Below are 20,000 nucleotides of genomic sequence, written 5' to 3'. Positions count from 1 at the left end.
CATTGACTCTGTACCGGTACACCCTGTATATAGTCTCCACATTGACTCTGTACTGGTACCCCCTGTATATAGCCTCCACATTGACTCTGTACCGGTACCCCCTGTATATAGCCTCCACATTGACCCTGTATATAGCCTCCACATTGACTCTGTACCGGTACCCCCTGTATATAGTCTCCACATTGACTCTGTACCGGTACCCACTGTATATAGCCTCCACATTGTCTCTGTACCGGTACCCCCTGTATATAGCCTCCACATTGACCCTGTATATAGTCTCCACATTGACTCTGTACCGGTACCCCCTGTTTATAGCCTCCACATTGACTCTGTACCGGTACCCCCTGTATATAGCCTCCACATTGACTCTGTACCGGTACCCCCTGTATATAGTCTCCACATTGACTCTGTAATGGTACCCCCTGTATATAGTCTCCACATTGACTCTGTACTGGTACCCCCTGTATATAGCCTCCACATTGACTCTGTACCGGTACTCCCTGTATATAGCCTCCACATTGACTCTGTACCGGTACACCCTGTATATAGTCTCCACATTGACTCTGTACCAGTACCCCCTGTATATAGCCTCCACATTGACTCTGTACCGGTACACCCTGTATATAGCCTCCACATTGACTCTGTACCGGTACACCCTGTATATAGTCTCCACATTGACTCTGTACCGGTACCCCCTGTATATAGTCTCCACATTGACTCTGTACCGGTACCCCCTGTATATAGTCTCCACATTGACTCTGTACCGGTACCCCCTGTATATAGTCTCCACATTGACTCTGTACCGGTACCCCCTGTATATAGCCTCCACATTGACTCTGTACCGGTACCCCCTGTATATAGTCTCCACATTGACTCTGTACCGGTACCCCCTGTATATAGTCTCCACATTGACTCTGTACTGGTACCCCCTGTATATAGTCTCCACATTGACTCTGTACCAGTACCCCCTGTATATAGCCTCCACATTGACTCTGTACCGGTACTCCCTGTATATAGTCTCCACATTGACTCTGTACCAGTACCCCCTGTATATAGCCTCCACATTGACTCTGTACTGGTACCCCTGTATATAGCCTCCACATTGACTCTGTACCGGTACTCCCTGTATATAGCCTCCACATTGACTCTGTACCGGTACCCCCTGTATATAGTCTCCACATTGACTCTGTACCTGTATATAGCCTCCACATTGACTCTGTACCGGTACACCCTGTATATAGTCTCCACATTGACTCTGTACTGGTACCCCCTGTATATAGCCTCCACATTGACTCTGTACCGGTACCCCCTGTATATAGCCTCCACATTGACCCTGTAAATAGCCTCCACATTGACTCTGTACCGGTACCCCCTGTATATAGTCTCCACATTGACTCTGTACCGGTACCCACTGTATATAGCCTCCACATTGTCTCTGTACCGGTACCCCCTGTATATAGCCTCCACATTGACCCTGTATATAGTCTCCACATTGACTCTGTACCGGTACCCCCTGTTTATAGCCTCCACATTGACTCTGTACCGGTACCCCCTGTATATAGCCTCCACATTGACTCTGTACCGGTACCCCCTGTATATAGTCTCCACATTGACTCTGTAATGGTACCCCCTGTATATAGTCTCCACATTGACTCTGTACTGGTACCCCCTGTATATAGCCTCCACATTGACTCTGTACCGGTACTACCTGTATATAGCCTCCACATTGACTCTGTACCGGTACACCCTGTATATAGTCTCCACATTGACTCTGTACCAGTACCCCCTGTATATAGCCTCCACATTGACTCTGTACCGGTACTCCCTGTATATAGCCTCCACATTGACTCTGTACCGGTACCCCCTGTATATAGTCTCCACATTGACTCTGTACCTGTATATAGCCTCCACATTGACTCTGTACCGGTACACCCTGTATATAGTCTCCACATTGACTCTGTACTGGTACCCCCTGTATATAGCCTCCACATTGACTCTGTACCGGTACCCCCTGTATATAGCCTCCACATTGACCCTGTATATAGCCTCCACATTGACTCTGTACCGGTACCCCCTGTATATAGTCTCCACATTGACTCTGTACCGGTACCCACTGTATATAGCCTCCACATTGTCTCTGTACCGGTACCCCCTGTATATAGCCTCCACATTGACCCTGTATATAGTCTCCACATTGACTCTGTACCGGTACCCCCTGTATATAGCCTCCACATTGACTCTGTACCGGTACCCCCTGTATATAGTCTCCACATTGACTCTGTACCGGTACCCCCTGTATATAGTCTCCACATTGACTCTGTACCGGTACCCTCTGTATATAGTCTCCACATTGACTCTGTACCATTACCCCCTGTATATAGTCTCCACATTGACTCTGTACCGGTACACCCTGTATATAGCCTCCACATTTACTCTGTACCGGTCCCCCCTGTATATAGTCTCCACATTGACTCTGTACCATTACCCCCTGTATATAGTCTCCACATTGACTCTGTACCATTACCCCCTGTATATAGCCTCCACATTTACTCTGTACCGGTACCCCCTGTATATAGTCTCCACATTGACTCTGTACCGGTACCCCCTGTATATAGTCTCCACATTGACTCTGTACCGGTACCCCCTGTATATAGTCTCCACATTGACTCTGTACCATTACCCCCTGTATATAGTCTCCACATTGACTCTGTACCGGTACACCCTGTATATAGCCTCCACATTTACTCTGTACCTGTACCCCCTGTATATAGTCTCCACATTGACTCTGTACCATTACCCCCTGTATATAGTCTCCACATTGACTCTGTACCGGTACACCCTGTATATAGTCTCCACATTGACTCTGTACCATTACCCCCTGTATATAGCCTCCACATTAACTCTGTACCGGTACCCCCTGTATATAGTCTCCACATTGACTCTGTACCGGTACCCCCTGTATATAGTCTCCACATTAACTCTGTACCGGTACCCCCTGTATATAGCCTCCACATTGACTCTGTACCGGTACCCCCTGTATATAGCCTCCACATTGACTCTGTACCGGTACCCCCTGTATATAGTCTCCACATTGACTCTGTACCGGTACCCCCTGTATATAGTCTCGTTATTGTTATTTTACTGCAGCTTTTATTTTCTATGTTTTACTTATCTATATTTTACTTAACACTTATTTTTCTGAAAACTGCATTGTTGGTTTGACCATTGTTGGTCAATAGAATACACGTTGTATTGACAAATACAATTAGATTTGATTTGGTGAGTGAGTGAGTGAGTGTTTGAGGGCAAATCTAAGAGCTAGCTAGCATTAGCAGCCAACCCCTCTAGCTAACTGGGTTGATGGATTATCGCGGTGGGTCAGAATCATTATGACCCCATTCATAACCTCATGACGAGACAGACAAGGTACTTTCCAGTCAATAAATAAACAGCTAAAATCACAGCTTTGGCTCGGTGTTGTACGGCTGGTCTTTAAAGTACACGTGGTGATGGATAACGGCGTTGTTGAGGGCGGTCTCTAGACACAGGGCCGAGCTGTTAGCAAGATGCTAACGTAGCACTCCTTTCAAAAAACAGCCTAATGATTATTAATGATTTGAAACAAACTCCTGGTTGTATGTATGTGTGTGTGTGTGTGTGTGTGTGTGTGTGTGTGTGTGTGTGTGTGTGTGTGTGTGTGTGTGTGTGTGTGTGTGTGTGTGTGTGTGCGTGCGTGCGTGCGTGTGTGTGTGCTTGATGCCAGGTGTTTTCTTTGAGAAGCTAAGAAGGAGGATTTCCATTTAGACAGCACATTACCTCCCGTCACTATGAACACTCATTTAATTACAATGCTTTCTTTCCCTTCAGGTAGAACCCTGGAGAAACAGACACACTGTTTTCGGCTTTTCACAACAGAATAAGACCCCCCCTCTGTAGCTAGCGGTATAATTGCCCTGAAATGTAATTACAGTCTGAGATGCTGTGGGGAACGGGTGTTCTTCACGCCTCCCATTGTGTTATTCTGTGTCTTATTATAATCACGATGAGGATATTTCTTTATTCACGTCTCATGGATGTTCTGTATCATATTCATGGCAAAAAAAATAAGAAAGATGAATCTATTTCTTTCCCTGACGATTTCCTGAGTTATCATCTGTTTTATAGTTTTTTTTGTGTAGCTGGATATCTCACCTTAACACAGAGTCATGTTTTTGTGTAGGTGTAGGTGGATATCTCACCTTAACACAGAGTCATGTTTTTGTGTAGGTGTAGGTGGATATCTCACCTTAACACAGAGTCATGTTTTTGTGTGTGTGTGTGTTTGTATATGTTTAGGTGTGTGTGTGGGTGTTTTTTCAGGGGTGTGTGTATGTGTGTTCAGGTGTATGCATCTCTCTTATCTCAACTGAACATAGTCATGTTTTGTGTGTTTAAGTGTGTGTGTATGTGTGTTCAGGTGTATGCATCTCTCTATCTCACCTGGGCAGGGTGTGATGTTACACTCCTGGTACTCCTGAGCAGGTCCCAGGCAGGTCTGTCCTCCGTGCGGTGGTTCAGGGGAGTCACAGAACCGTTTACGGCTACGTATCCCCCGGCTGCAGTCTCTACTGCACTGAGACCAGGAGCTCCAGGATGTCCAGTCTCTGTTCACAGTGTGGCCGGAGATCTTACCCGACCGCAGGAGATCTCCTGGGGGAGAGAGAGAGAGGGGAGGTGGGGGCGGGGTCAGGTTTTAGCTGTGTGGGGCAGATGGACTTACCTACTGAGAATTATGCAATAAATAATATAATAAGAATATGCTATAATTGATCATTTGGACCAATAGTTGTTGTTGAGTCTTTGATGATTCACTGGAACAAAACATCTATAGTACATGAGTGTAAGGATGTTAAAAGTATATCACCTTTGGTTGTAAGTTACAAGAATAAGAGACTAAGTGTAAATGTGAAGTGCTTGACATTCACTGGAGACGTAAATCAGCAACAAACAGTCTCTGGCAACATCATTGTAGAAGTGCCACTGCCACACTCAAGGTCAAACAACATCCTCTGTAAGCTGAAGTATACACACTCTTCGTCTCTGCCTCTCTCATGCACGCACACACACACTGTCAGACTGAGAGCTACTAGGGATCCTCTAATTCAACTCTACGAGTGTTTGACTAATCTATGATCCCTCATTTGAAATGAGTTAACGGAGAAATATTAATGAAATATGAAACTGTAATTTTTATTAAGCTTCTATTACGTTGTTCATTCATCATCAGAGGCTTTGAAAATGTCCCTTTCAGAGTGAATCTGAAAGGCTGGCCTGATGTCTTTGTGTGAATGATAATAACTTGAAACTAAATTACAGTGTTCGCTTCCAAACACTCCATTGATGATTCACTCAATCGACCCACTGTGCTATTATCAACCTTCTGAACCGACAACAATGAAATCCTTTCGCTCTCTCTTTCTCTGCCACTCTCTCTCTCTCTCTTTCTCTGTGATCTCCCTTTGTCTCTCTATCTCAATATACCCTGCACCTTAGAGACTGCTAAACTATGTACATACAGTAGTCAATGAACACTGATCACTTGAATAATGTTTACATACTGTTTTACCCACTTCCTATCTAAATACTGTATTCTAGTCCAGGCTCATCCTCTATAACTATCTAATCAAATTGTATTTGTCACATACACATGGTTAGCAGATGTTAATGCGAGTGTAGCAAAATGCTTGTAACAAAATACTGCAGTTTCCTAGGAACGCGAAGCGAGGCGGCCACCTCTGTCGGCGCCAGAAGTCACCTAACTACTGACACCTTCTCTATTCACATACTGTCCATAATATCTACACAGTCGTGGCCAAACATTTTGAAAATAACACAAATATTAATTTTCACAGTCTGCTGCCTCAGTGTCTTTAGATATTTTTGTCAGATGTTACTATGGAATACTGAAGTATAATTTCAAGCATTTCATGAGTGTCAAAGGCTTTTATTGACAATTACATGAAGTTGATGCAAAGAGTCAAAATTTGCGGTGTTGACCCTTCTTTCTCAAGACCTCTGAAATCCGCCCTGGCATACTGTCAATTACCTTCTGGGCCACATCCTGACTGATGGCACATCCTGACTGATGATCCTGACTGAGTTTGTCAGAATTTTTGGGGTTTTGTTTGTCCACCCGCCTCTTGAGGATTGACCACAAGTTGTCAATGGGATTACGGACTGGGTTGATTCCTGGACATGGACCCAAAATATCGATGATTTGTTCCCAGAGCAACTTAGTTATCACTTTTACCTCATGGCAAGGTGCTCCATCATGCTGGAAAAGGCATTGTTTGTCACCAAACTGTTCCTGGTTGGTTGGGAGAAGTTGCTCTCGGAGGATGTGTTGGTACCATTCTTTATTCATGGCTGTGTTCTTAGGCAGAATTGTTAGTGAGCCCAATCCCTTGGCTGAGAAGCAATCCCACACATGAATGGTCTCAGGATGCTTTACTGTAGGCATGACAGAGGACTGATGGTAGGGCTCACCTTGTCTTCTCCGGACAAGCTTTTTTACAGATGCCTCAAACAATCAGAAAGGGGATTCATCACAGAAAATAAACTTTACCCCAGTCCTCAGCAGTCCAATCCCTGTACCTTCTGCAGAATATCAGTCTGTCCCTGATGTTTTTCCTGGAGAGAAGTGGCTTCTTTGCTGCCCTTCTTGACACCAGGCCATCCTCCAAAACTCTTCGCCTCACTGTGCGTGCAGATACACTTACACCTGCCTGCTGCCATTCCTGAGCAAGCTCTGCACTGGTGGTGCCCCGATCCCGCAGCTGAATGAAATTTAGGAGACGGTCCTGGCACTTGCTGGACTTTCTTGGGCGCCCTGAAGCCTTCTTCACAACAATTGAACCGCTCTCCTTGAAGTTCTTGATGATCCGATAAATGGTTGATTTAGGTGCAATCTGACTGGCAGCAATATCCTTGCCTGTGAAGCCCTGTTTGTGCAAAGCAATGATGACGGCATGTTTTTCCTTGCAGGTAACCATGGTTGACAGAGGAAGAAAAATTATTCCAAGCACCACCCTCTTTTTGAAGCTTCCAGTCGGTTCTTCGAACTCAATCAGCTTGACAGAGTGATCTCCAGCCTTGTCCTCATCAATACTCACACCTGTGTTAACGAGAGAATCTCTGCCATGATGTCAGCTGGTTATTTTGTTGCAGGGCTGAAATGCATTGGAAATGTTTTTGTGAAAATTAATATTTGTGTCATTCTCAAAACTTTTGGCCACGACTGTACACACCATTCACATACATACACATATAACTATTTATATTCTGGACTATTGGATTATGCGTGTATTGTTATTGTATTGCTAGATATTGGTGCTCTGTTGGTGCTATAAACATAACCATTAAATGTTGATGCTCTGTTGGAGCTAGAAACTTAATCATTAGATATTGATGCTCTGTTGGAGCTAGAAACATAACAATTTCACTGCTCTGTTGGAGCTAGAAACCTAATCATTTCGCTGCTCTGTTGGAGCTAGAACCATAATCATTTTGCCTGTGAAAACGTCAGCAAAACGTTGCATGTGACCAATAAACTTTGATTTGGATTTGATCTCAATCTCCGTATCGTTCACCCTCTTCCCTCTCTCTTTCTCACCCCCTCTCTTTCTTTCTCTCCGTCTTTTGTTTCATCGAGCGCTCCATCCAGGGACAGTTTGGGATTGTCCCTGCAGCCCTTTAGTAGAGAAAACAGAGTGTTTACCTATCACATGTACAGTCCTGACCTCTTTATAGCTACACACAACCTTGGGAGTCAACATGTCTGCACACACACACACCTTCCCTACCTCACCCTGCCACTGAGTTGGCAGGAGCACTGACAGATCCTCTGAGGCCCCATGCTCTTTATTGATTTGATTTGGAACAGGCAGTGGCATGGACAGCCCTGCCTACCACGGTGACCTGCACTCTTTAAAAATCCCCCTGCTTAGTCTGGTAGATGTACACTACGAACTCACACTCTTCCACAAGGGACTGTTTCATAGTCTTCTCACTCCTACAAACATCATGGACTGTTTCATAGTCTTCTCACTCCTACAAATATCATGGACTGTTTCATAGTCTTCTCATTCCTCCAAACACCATGGACTGTTTCATAGTCTTCTCACTCCTACAAATACCATGGACTGTTTCATAGTCTTCTCACTCCTACAAATATCATGGACTGTTTCATAGTCTTCTCATTCCTCCAAATATCATGGACTGTTTCATAGTCTTCTCACTCCTACAAACACCATGGACTGTTTCATAGTCTTCTCATTCCTCCAAACACCATGGACTGTTTCATAGTCTTCTCACTCCTACAAAAACATTGTTTCATAGTCTTCTCACTCCTCCAAACACCATGGACTGTTTCATAGTCTTCTCATTCCTCCAAACACCATGGACTGTTTCATAGTCTTCTCACTCCTACAAATATCATGGACTGTTTCATAGTCTTCTCATTCCTCCAAATATCATGGACTGTTTCATAGTCTTCTCACTCCTACAAACACCATGGACTGTTTCATAGTCTTCTCATTCCTCCAAACACCATGGACTGTTTCATAGTCTTCTCACTCCTACAAACACATTGTTTCATAGTATTGTCACTCCTCCAATTTCAAGTCAGGACTGTGATTGAGAGGTGGTGTGTGATCTTACTCAAAGTACAGAGTTAGAAACAAGAAATGAAATACAATGCAGTCTAGCCCCCTAAAGTCGATGTCCGCGCCCCCACTGAAATATAATTAGTATAATAAAAATCTGTCAGTTTAAGTTAGATATATAATTTTATTTTGCTTTTGGATGTGTCTCAATCCACCACATCCCAGTGTTGCACTTCCTCATCTGTGGTGAAAGGTGGCAGAGTTAGAGCAGTGTTTATCAGACCATTAGGCATCTTATCTGTGGTGAAAGGTGGCAGAGTTAGAGCAGTGTTTATCAGACCATTAGGCATCTTATCTGTGGTGAAAGGTGGCAGAGTTAGAGCAGTGTTTATCAGACCATTAGGCATCTTATCTGTGGTGAAAGGTGGCAGAGTTAGAGCAGTGTTTATCAGACCATTAGACATCTTATCTGTGGTGAAAGGTGGCAGAGTTAGAGCAGTGTTTATCAGACCATTAGGCATCTTATCTGTGGTGAAAGGTGGCAGAGTTAGAGCAGTGTTTATCAGACCATTAGGCATCTTATCTGTGGTGAAAGGTGGCAGAGTTAGAGCAGTGTTTATCAGACCATTAGACATCTTATCTGTGGTGAAAGGTGGCAGAGTTAGAGCAGTGTTTATCAGACCATTAGACATCTTATCTGTGGTGAAAGGTGGCAGAGTTAGAGCAGTGTTTATCAGACCATTAGGCATCTTATCTGTGGTGAAAGGTGGCAGAGTTAGAGCAGTGTTTATCAGACCATTAGGCATCTTATCTGTGGTGAAAGGTGGCAGAGTTAGAGCAGTGTTTATCAGACCATTAGGCATCTTATCTGTGGTGAAAGGTGGCAGAGTTAGAGCAGTGTTTATCAGACCATTAGACATCTTATCTGTGGTGAAAGGTGGCAGAGTTAGAGCAGTGTTTATCAGACCATTAGACATCTTATCTGTGGTGAAAGGTGGCAGAGTTAGAGCAGTGTTTATCAGACCATTAGGCATCTTATCTGTGGTGAAAGGTGGCAGAGTTAGAGCAGTGTTTATCAGACCATTAGGCATCTTATCTGTGGTGAAAGGTGGCAGAGTTAGAGCAGTGTTTATCAGACCATTAGGCATCTTATCTGTGGTGAAAGGTGGCAGAGTTAGAGCAGTGTTTATCAGACCATTAGGCATCCCTAAAATGGCTATTCTCACAAAATGTTCTGCAACATCCGAACGGTTTGGCCTACAAAACTATTATGACCCCTCTATGGAACGATAAGACTCTCACAATCACGATGGTTTTCTTTGCTCTACGATCCCCACAAGTGTCTTGGGTCTCACTTGAAGTCGGTACAGCAGACCTGTAACTTCTGTCTGTAGCGTCCGAAACAGTTTGGGCTATACACTAATATTACCCCTCTGTGGAAAGGTAGTTATTTTTCTTTAGGACACCCATGGGCCTCACAAGACTCAGGGTAGCCAAGTGGTTAGAGCATTGGACTAGTGACCGGAAGGTGCAAGTTCAAACCCCCGAGCTGACAAGGTACAAATCTGTCGATCTGCCCCTGAACAGGCAGTTAACCCACTGTTCCTAGGCCGTCATTGAAAATAAGAATTTGTTCTTAACTGACTTGCCTAGTTAAATAAAATAAAAACTCATCTGAAGGTTCCCTGGTACCAGTTGGAAAAAAATGGATGGAAGTATATATGGAGACTATATATTAAAAATATATTAAAAACAAATGTTTCCTGATCTTTCTCACATCTCTCCGATAAAGGACAGACACTTCACAACAAACTTCCTTTAGATTCTTTTGATTCTCTGAAAGAGATTCTCTGTTTTTTGGGGAGGACTATATAAATCTGTTATGCAATGCGTTTGAATATGCTAATAGCAGTAAGGGGATACTTCAAGGGGTCTTAAAATTCCAAATCAAATAGCTAACTGATCCTTGTTCTGACCTTCTTAAACAATCCCCCTCCTCTTATGGGCTGAACAACTGTAAAAGTACAAATATTGAGATTCCCACTGACAGTGTCCCACACATTCACAAACAATTGAGATGAGATCAGAAATGTGTGTGTGTGTGTGTGTGTGTGTAATCCAGAAAATGAACAGCTCAGTTGGATTACAGTTCTAAGCCACAGAGCTGTGACAGTATTCCCACAGCTGTCATCTGGATTGTCAAACACTCGCCCCAGGGATCGACTCAGGGAGACGCTTAGTGTGTGTGTGTGTGTGTTTGTGTGTGTGGTTGTGTGTTTGTGTGTGTGGTTGTGTGTGTGGTTGTGTGTTTGTGTGTGTGTTTGTGTGTTTGTGTGAATCGCTTATTAAAAGTTATTGAGAGGGCAATGAAAACTCCCAGTCTGATGGGAATGGGGAACAGAGATACACATGCTGTCAGTCAGGCAAGCAAACACACACACACACACACACACACACACACACACACACACACACACACACACACACACACACACACACACACACACACACACACACACACACACACACACACACACACACACACACACACACACACACACACACACACACACACAGTCTTGTACAGCTAACCTTGTGGGGACACACAATTCAGTCCCCACAAGAAATCCTATTTTCCTTAACCCTTAGCATAATTCTAAGACTAATTCTAACCTTAACCATACACCCACTAGAAATAGTATTTGACCTCGTGGGGACTAACAAAATGTCCCCAGTTGGTGACAGTTTTGATGGTTTACTATTCTTGTTACAGTTTTTTTGGATTGCTTACACACTAAAATTAAAAGTAGTACACTATTAGCAAAACCTTACACTCAAGAAGCAAAACATCAGCCCATATTTGCACAACTATAAGCACATTGTCAACCTCACACTTGTTGCAAAACTCTACACACAGTGATTTACAAAACACTAAACACACTTAACATACTTTACACACAAAAATCTATCATGAAGTCACGTCCTTCAATACCAAAACATTGACTGTCAGATTACCACACCCTCCAACCTATTGGTTCAACACAGTCATCAGGTGTGCAAACACTCGTTTGCTTAATTGTAGACACACCAATCAGGTGTATAAGCACTATAAAAAGCAGCAGGTGAGTTCATCGGTCTTCAAGTACAATGGAAAGAGTCAGAGAGGAGGAGCAGCACGAGGACGAGGAGGACGAGGACGAGGAGAACGAGGAGGACGAGAAGGAGAACGAGGAGGAGGAGGAAGGGGAGGAAGAGGAAGACAAGAAGGTGCTCAAAGAGGACCGAATCTGACAAATGAGATCCGCGCAACACTGGTTGACCACGTTGTCAACCACGGCCTGACGCGGAGGGAGGCTGGACTGCGAGTACAGCCAAATCTAAGCAGGTATACAGGGGCAAGTGTGATGAGAACATTTAGACTGGAAAATAGGTATTGTAAAAATATCATCATATCAAAAACATCTGCAAGGTTTCAGTAACTGCTTACAGTACTGTATTCTATGCACTATCAGCACTTCTGTTACCTTTTCCTGTGAAATTACTGTACTATTGTATACTGTTTTTTTCTACATAGGATTGAGGGTCAGGGACGACAAGGGGGAAGGCCTCCTATGTTCACAGAACAGCAAGAGAGGGAGATAGTAAACATGGTTTTGGCCAACAATGCTATAACACTCAAGCAGCTCCAAGCTAACATTGTCAATAACCACGCCATTTTCAACGATATCCATCAGGTCTCAACATCAACACTGGCACGCATCCTAAAAAAAAAACATATTCAAATGAAGCAAATTTATCGAGTGCCTTTCGAGCGCAATTCCGAAAGGGTGAAACAACTGCGGCATGATTATGCAGAGGTATGTATTCACTTTAGCAGTGTAATCTTGTCTTATAATCTTTTACTGTACTGTAATATGTTTACTAGATCTACACTGAACTACACATTTTGCCTGACACTGTTTTTCAGAGAGTTTTACGAATGGATGGAGAGGAGATCCAGCATGAGTTCATTTATGTAGATGAGGCTGGGTTCAACCTGACGAGAACACGAAGGAGGGGAAGAAACGTCATTGGCCACAGGGCTATAGTCAATGTCCCAGGGCAACGTGGGGGTAATATAACACTCTGTGCAGCCATTACACAGAATGGGGTCCTCCACCGCCATGCCCATATGGGCCCTTACAACACAGCACTCATACTTACATTCTTGGACCAATTGCACAACATAACAGCAGAAAATCAAATCGATCATATGCAATACATTGTTGTCTGGGACAATGTGTCTTTCCACCGCTCTGGTCTGGTTCAGAACTGGTTTCAGCAACATCCACATTTCACCGTCGCATATCTTCCACCATACTCTCCATTCCTCAACCCTAAAGAATAGTTTTTCTCGGCATGGCGGTAGAAGGTATATGATCTCTGTCTCCAGGCTGAGGTACCCCTCATCCAAGCCATGGAGGAGGCCTGTGACCAGATGGAGGTAGCAGCAATGCAAGGATGGATTCGTCATTCAAGACGTTTCTTTCCAAGGTGTCTTGCTAATGACAACATTGCCTGCGATGTTGATGAAATTCTCTGGCCAGATCCAGCTAGGCGAAGAGACAATGTCTAGTTATTACGTATTATTTAAAAGAGTTTTGAACTTACAATACGTAAAGTGCCGTTTGGTTACAGTATTATGAATCTCCATGTCAAAATTTTGGGCGTATTGAGAAATTAAATGAGTTTCTTCAGTCTGCAACATTGGTCTTGTGTAGTGTTTGGTGAATTTACATTATATTTGTACTTTGTTGATAGTAGCCTACTCTAATCATAGGGAAGTAGAAGTGCTAAAAGTGTTTTGGGTTTATCACAGCAGAGTGTAACTCGTGCAAACAGAGTATAGTAATGTGAAACATGTATTGTTTTTCATATGGTAACAAAGTGTGGTTTTTAAAAAGAAGTGTATCTTTTTTACAAGAGTGTTCAATTTTGCAAAGGATATGTAGTGTTTTGCTAATTGGGTGTGTGGTTGTGCTAATTGTGTGTAGTGTTTTGAAAACACGGGCCCTGTTTTGAAAATTGTGCTTATGCAATCAAAAAAAACTGTAAATACGTCCACACACACTGTAACTAACACACAGTGATTAGGGCTAATAACTAGGAGATGTTGTATTTACATTTGTCTGGGGTCAACAGAGGTAAGACAGATACAAGGAAGTGACTCGGGTTTATAGTGAAGAGATTGTCAGATCTATCAACCTGATCTTTGTCAGCAGCATACCACCATGCATCCCACTGCTAGTTTGCCTCTGAAGCTAAGCAGGGTTGGTCCTGGTCAATCCCTGGATGGGAGACCAGATGCTGCTGGAAGTGGTGTTGGAGGGCCAGTGGGAAGCACTCTTTCCTCCGGTATGAAAAGTGACTGGGGACATTACCCTGTGTTGGGTGCAGTCATCCGGCTGGGATGTTAAACAGGTGTCCTGACTCTGTGTTCAATAAAGATCCCGTGGCACTTATCGTAAGAGTAAGGGTGTTAGCCCCAGTGTCCTGCCTAAATTCCCAATCATATATCATCATAGCATAATTTTTCATCCCCTCTCCTTCCCACTAACTATTTTCCAGGTTGTTGCTGTAACTGAGAATGTGTTCTCAGTCAATTTACCCGGTGAAATAAATGAATAAACATCTGTAAACTACCTGATAGAGAGACTTTAACATCTCATCTTTAACTGCTACTGTGTATCAGATCAGCTGTTCATGTGGGACTTATTGAACTAGTAATCATGTTAATAAGGGATTGAAGTCAGTCCCTGAGAATGTGTTCATGTGGGACTTATTGAACTAGTAATCATGTTAATAAGGGATTGAAGTCAGTCCCTGAGAATGTGTTCATGTGGGACTTATTGAACTAGTAATCATGTTAATAAGGGATTGAAGTCAGTCCCTGAGAATGTGTTCATGTGGGACTTATTGAACTAGTAATCATGTTAATAAGGGATTGAAGTCAGTCCCTGAGAATGTGTTCATGTGGGACTTATTGAACTAGTAATCATGTTAATAAGGGATTAAAGTCAGTCCCAACAGTCAACAATTGCTGGGGAATAAAAAAAGGAAAAATATAAACTTAAAAAACATTAAGATCGGTCAGCGGGCTAGTCAAATCAAATCAAATGTTATTGGTCACATTCACATGGGGAGCAGATGTTATTGTGAGTGTAGCGAAAAATATTGTGCTTCTAGTTCCGACAGTGCAGCAATATCTAACAAGTAATCTAACAATTCCACAACAACTACCTATAACATACAAATCTAAGTAAAGGAATATATGCATATAAATATATGGATGAGTGACGGCCAGGCAGCATAGGCAAGATGCAATAGATGGTATAAAATACAGTATATACATATGAGATGAGCAATGCAAGATATGTAAACATTATTAAAGTGACTAGTGATCCATTTATTAAAGTGGCCATTGATTTTCAAGGCTGTATGTAGGCAGCAGCATCTCTGTGCTAGTGATGACTATTTAACAGTCTGAGGGCCTTGAGATAGAAGCTGTTTTTCAGTCTCGGTCCCAGCTTTGATGCACTTGTACTGATTCCGCCTTCTGGATGGTAGCTGGGTGAACAGGCAGTGGCTTGGGTGATTGTTTTCCTTGGTTATCTTTTTGGCCTTCCTGTGACATCAGGTGCTGTAGGTGTCCTGGAGGGCAGGCAGACAGCACCACCCTCTGGAGAGCCCTGCAGTTGTGGGTGGTGAAGTTGCCGTACCAGGAGGTGATACAGCCCAACAGGATGCTCTTAATTGTGCATCTGTAAAAGTTTGTGAGGGTTTTAGGTGAAAAGACAAATTTCTTCAGCCTCCTGAGGTTGAAGAGGCGCTGTTGCGCCTTCTTCACCACACTGACTGTGTGGGTGGACCATTTCAATTTGTCCGTGATGTGTACGCCAGGGAACTTAAAACTTCCCCCCTTCCCCACTGATGTCCCGTCAATGTGGATAGGGGGGTGCTCCCTTAGCTGTTTCCTGAAGTCCACGATCATCTCCATTGTTTTGTTGACCTTGAGTGATAGGTTGTTTTCCTGACACCACACTCCGAGTGCCCTCACTTCCTCCCTGTAGGCTTGTCTCGTCATTGTTGGTAAGCAAGCCTACTACTGTTGTGTCGTCGGAAAACTTGATGATTGAGTTGGAGGCGTCTACGGCCACACAGTCATGTGTTAACAGGGAGTACAGGAGGGGGCTGAGCACGCACGCTTGTGGGGCCCCATAGTTGAGGATAAGCGAAGTGGAGATGTTGTTTCCTACCTTCACCACCTGGGGTGAATTAGGAAGTCCAGGATCCAATTACACAGGGCGGGGTTGAGCCCCAGGGCCTCAAGCTTAATGAGCTTGGAGGGTACTATAGTGTTGAATGCTGAGCTATAGTCAATGAACAGCATTCTTACATAGTGTCCAGATACAATAGGGCAGTGTGCATGTGATGGCGATTGCATCGTCTGTGGACCTATTGGGGCAGTAAGCAAATTGAAGTGCTTGTCTGAGCACAGGCAGAAGTAATATATCTGTGCTCGCTGTGATGTCTGTGAGCAGGGGAGACTAATCTGTCTCAGAGAGGGCCTTCGCCTCAGAGCGTCTGAGCTGAAACACATCACAGAGAGACGACGACACTCTGACACACTCGCCTGAGTGTGCCAGAGAGCAGAATAGCTGATTAATTTACGGACGTGCAACCTCCGGTGAATATGATCGGTGTCTGTAAATGTTGGCAAAAGAAACTAATAGTTAGTCAAGAATGTAAATGCCGTAATTCCCAAACATTCTATGAATTTATGAAACCGGGAAAATGACCATATCTAAGTGCTCGCGTGTCAGAAAATTACAAAAGATAATAAGAAAAACGTGTCCCATTCTCCCTGGGGGTGTATTATGAACAGATTTGAATAAGATTTAATGTTGCTAAAATGATGTCAGTTCCACTTTAAGGAAAAACTACAAAGGAGAACACATTACATAAATAATTACTGAGTAGATACGAGGAGAAAGATCTCTTAATCAATTAACATCTTAAGTAATTAACTAAATAACCATAATTAAGCCCTTGATCGCCACTAAAAATGACTTAGTATGTCCAATAAAAGTCATTCTCACTGCTTGGCTTCATCTTATACGCTTTATCTATCTCATCTAATTTAGATAGATAGTGTCCCCTCAACCGAGGTGACGAGAGATGAAACCAAAGGTGTTCAAACACACTTCCTAATCTAACATTTGAATTATTTCCTAATCTAAAGGATTTAGCATTCCGTATCGGCGTGAAGCAGGTGTGAGTTGCGTCTGGGATAAAACATGTGACTTCAAAAGGAGTTAAAATCGCCAAATGTCAGCCCTTTCTGATCCCTCTGATCCCTCTGATCCTTGCATGACAACCATGTTGACATTCTGCAGGAACGGAGGAAGAAACACACATCAAAAGACCTGAAAAAACATCATTCATGTCAGTGACTCTTAGAGACTCACCTGTATTTTAAAGGTCAGCTCCAGAAGGTTGGAACAGTTTGCAGGGATGGTCTCTCATAGTCATATGGTATGTATACAGTATAATCTATAAATATTGTTTTTCCCTGGACTTGTCACATGGTCAGGTAAACCTCCTGGTCCTTTAATGATACATTTATACATGAAGGTAAACCTCCTGGTCCTTTAATGATATATTTATACATGAAGGTAAACCTCCTGGTCCTTTAATGATAGATTTATACATGGTCAGGTAAACCTCCTGGTCCTTTAATGATATATTTATACATGAAGGTAAACCTCCTGGTCCTTTAATGATAGATTTATACATGGTCAGGTAAACCTCCTGGTCCTTTAATGATATATTTATACATGAAGGTAAACCTCCTGGTCCTTTAATGATACATTTATACATGTACAGTCGTGGCCAAAAGTCTTGAGAATGACACAAATATTAATTTTCACAAAGTCTGCTGCCTCAGTTTGTGTGATGTGTCACGCCCTGGTCGAAGTATTTTGTGTTTATCTTTATGTATTGGGTCAGGCCAGGGTGTGGCATGTTTTTTTTTGTATGTGGGTGTGTATATATTGGGATTGTAGGTAGTGGGGTGATCTAGCAAAGTCTATGGCTGTCTGGAGTGGTTCTCAATCAGAGGCAGGTGTTTATCGTTGTCTCTGATTGGGAACCATATTTAGGCAGCCATATTCTTTGAGTTTGTTGTGGGTGATTGTCCTTAGTGTCCTTGTTCCTGTCTGTGTTAGTTTACACTAGTATAGGCTGTTTCGGTTTTCATTACGTTCTTTTTTTTGTAGTGTTTGTATTTTAGATTTGTGTTACGTTTTGTTCATTAAACATGGATCGCAATCTACACGCTGCATTTTGGTCCGACTCTCCTTCACACCTAGAAAACCGTTACATGATGGCAATTTGCACATACTCCAGAATGTTATGAAGAGTGATCAGGTGAATTGCAAAGAATTGCAAAGTCCCTCTTTGCCATGCAAATGAACTGAATCCCCCCAAAAACATTTCCAATACTATTTCAACCCTGCCACAAAAGAACCAGCTGACATCATGTCAGTGATTCTCTCATTAACACAGGTGTGAGTGTTGACAAGGACAAGGCTGGAGATCACTCTGTCATGCTGATTGAGTTTGAACAACAGACTGGAAGCTTCAAAAGGAGGGTGGTGCTTGGAATCATTGTTCTTCCTCTGTCAATCATGGTCACCTGCAAGGAAACACGTGCCGACATCATTGCTTTGCACAAAAAGGGCTTCATAGGCAAGGATATTGCTGCCGGTAAGATTGCACCTAAATCAACCATTTATTGGACCATCAAGAACTTCAAGGAGAGCGGTTCAATTGTTGTGAAGAAGGCTTCAGTGCGCCCAAGAAAGTCCAGCAAGTTCCAGGACCACCAGGGATTGGACTGCTGAGGACTGGGGTAAAGTCATTTTCTTTGATGAATCCCCTTTCTGATTGTTTGAGGCATCTGTAAAAAAGCTTGTCCGGAGAAGACAAGGTGAGCGCTACCATCAGTCCTGTGTCATGTCAACAGTAAAGCATCCTGTGACCATTCATGTGTGGGGTTGCTTCTCAGCCAAGGGAGTGGGCTCACTCACAATTTTTCCTAAGAACACAGCCATGAATAAAGAATGGTACCAACACATCCTCCGAGAGCAACTTCTCCCAACCATCTAGGTTGGGAGAATTTGGTTGACGAACAGTTTGGTGACGAACAATGCCTTTACCTGCATGCTGGAGCACCTTGACATAAGACAAACTACATGATTCCATATGTGTTATTTCATAGTTTTGATGTCTTCACTATTATTATACAATGTAGAAAATAGTAAAATTTCTGAAAAACCCCATGAATGAGTAGATGTGTCCTAACTGTTGACTGGTACTGTAGGTAAACGTGGTGTGGGTGTATTAGTTCCTTATTTACTGATGACTACTGGAGTTTTCCTATTTCCAACCACGATACAGAGGCAGTGTGGTTTTATGTGTGTGATAATATTTCATGCGTTTCATTGGAGTATAAACCACTGTCTCTGGCTATCTGTCTCTTAGGGTTACTGCACTGGTCACTATCTATTGTGATCACGTCTAGGTACAGGAGCCTCCGTATTTTACACACAGACACGCACGCACGCACGCACGCACGCACGCACGCACGCACGCACGCACACACACACACACACACACACACACACACACACACACACACACACACACACACACACACACACACACACACACACACACACACACACACACACACACTATCAGCCTGCTTTATCACCATCTTCTTATAAATGCCTTAGGTGTGTGTGTGTATGTCGACTCAAATCGATAGCGAGTAGCCCGCTGCTCACTGTAAATCTTCGTTGGGCGACATTGCACTCTATTCCCACCGGGTTCTCATCATCTCTGGAGGATTGAAGGGGACTGGGGGGTCTTTGGCTCTGTGGCCCCATCACACACATCAATACGGAGCTGATAACTGCAGGACTGGCTCTCTGTGTGACAAAGGTTAACTACTGATTCTGGGTCTAAAGGAATCTGTTAGGGGATGATCACAAGCAGGCACACACACACACATGACGCGTGACACCCCTCCCCAGGAAAGTTCTCCTGCAACAGGGTGATCAGATTAAGATCCTACATCTGTAGTTTCCTCCAACATCTTAAATGAATCAAAAGATTTCTAATCAGAAAGATGTCAGATGTCTGTCGCTCCTCACATGCCTGGGAGTTTACCAGCTGCACCACCATGTCTGCCATCATTGCTTTGAACCTCCACAGTCATTAACTTCAGAGAGCAGGAGAGGAAAGAGAGGGAGA

The 20,000-nt window shown here is 43.3% G+C and overlaps 1 protein-coding gene across 6 annotated transcripts in view; it reads right to left on the bottom strand.

Annotated features, from left to right (window-relative positions):
* LOC124039466 (semaphorin-5A-like) overlaps nucleotides 1-20,000 on the bottom strand; it is a 327,706-nt gene that overhangs the window by 19,170 nt on the left and 288,536 nt on the right. For all 6 annotated transcript variants that reach the window (XM_046355461.1, XM_046355465.1, XM_046355462.1 and 3 more), the window contains one exon: nucleotides 4,480-4,689. In XM_046355461.1, coding sequence (XP_046211417.1) covers nucleotides 4,480-4,689 — 210 coding nt within the window. The remainder of the gene's footprint in view (nucleotides 1-4,479; nucleotides 4,690-20,000) is intronic.

This window comes from Oncorhynchus gorbuscha, linkage group LG07, assembly GCF_021184085.1.
Source record: "Oncorhynchus gorbuscha isolate QuinsamMale2020 ecotype Even-year linkage group LG07, OgorEven_v1.0, whole genome shotgun sequence".
NCBI lineage: Eukaryota > Metazoa > Chordata > Actinopteri > Salmoniformes > Salmonidae > Oncorhynchus > Oncorhynchus gorbuscha.
Note: the sequence above shows the minus strand (reverse complement) of the source record. Positions and strands in the feature narration are given on the sequence as shown.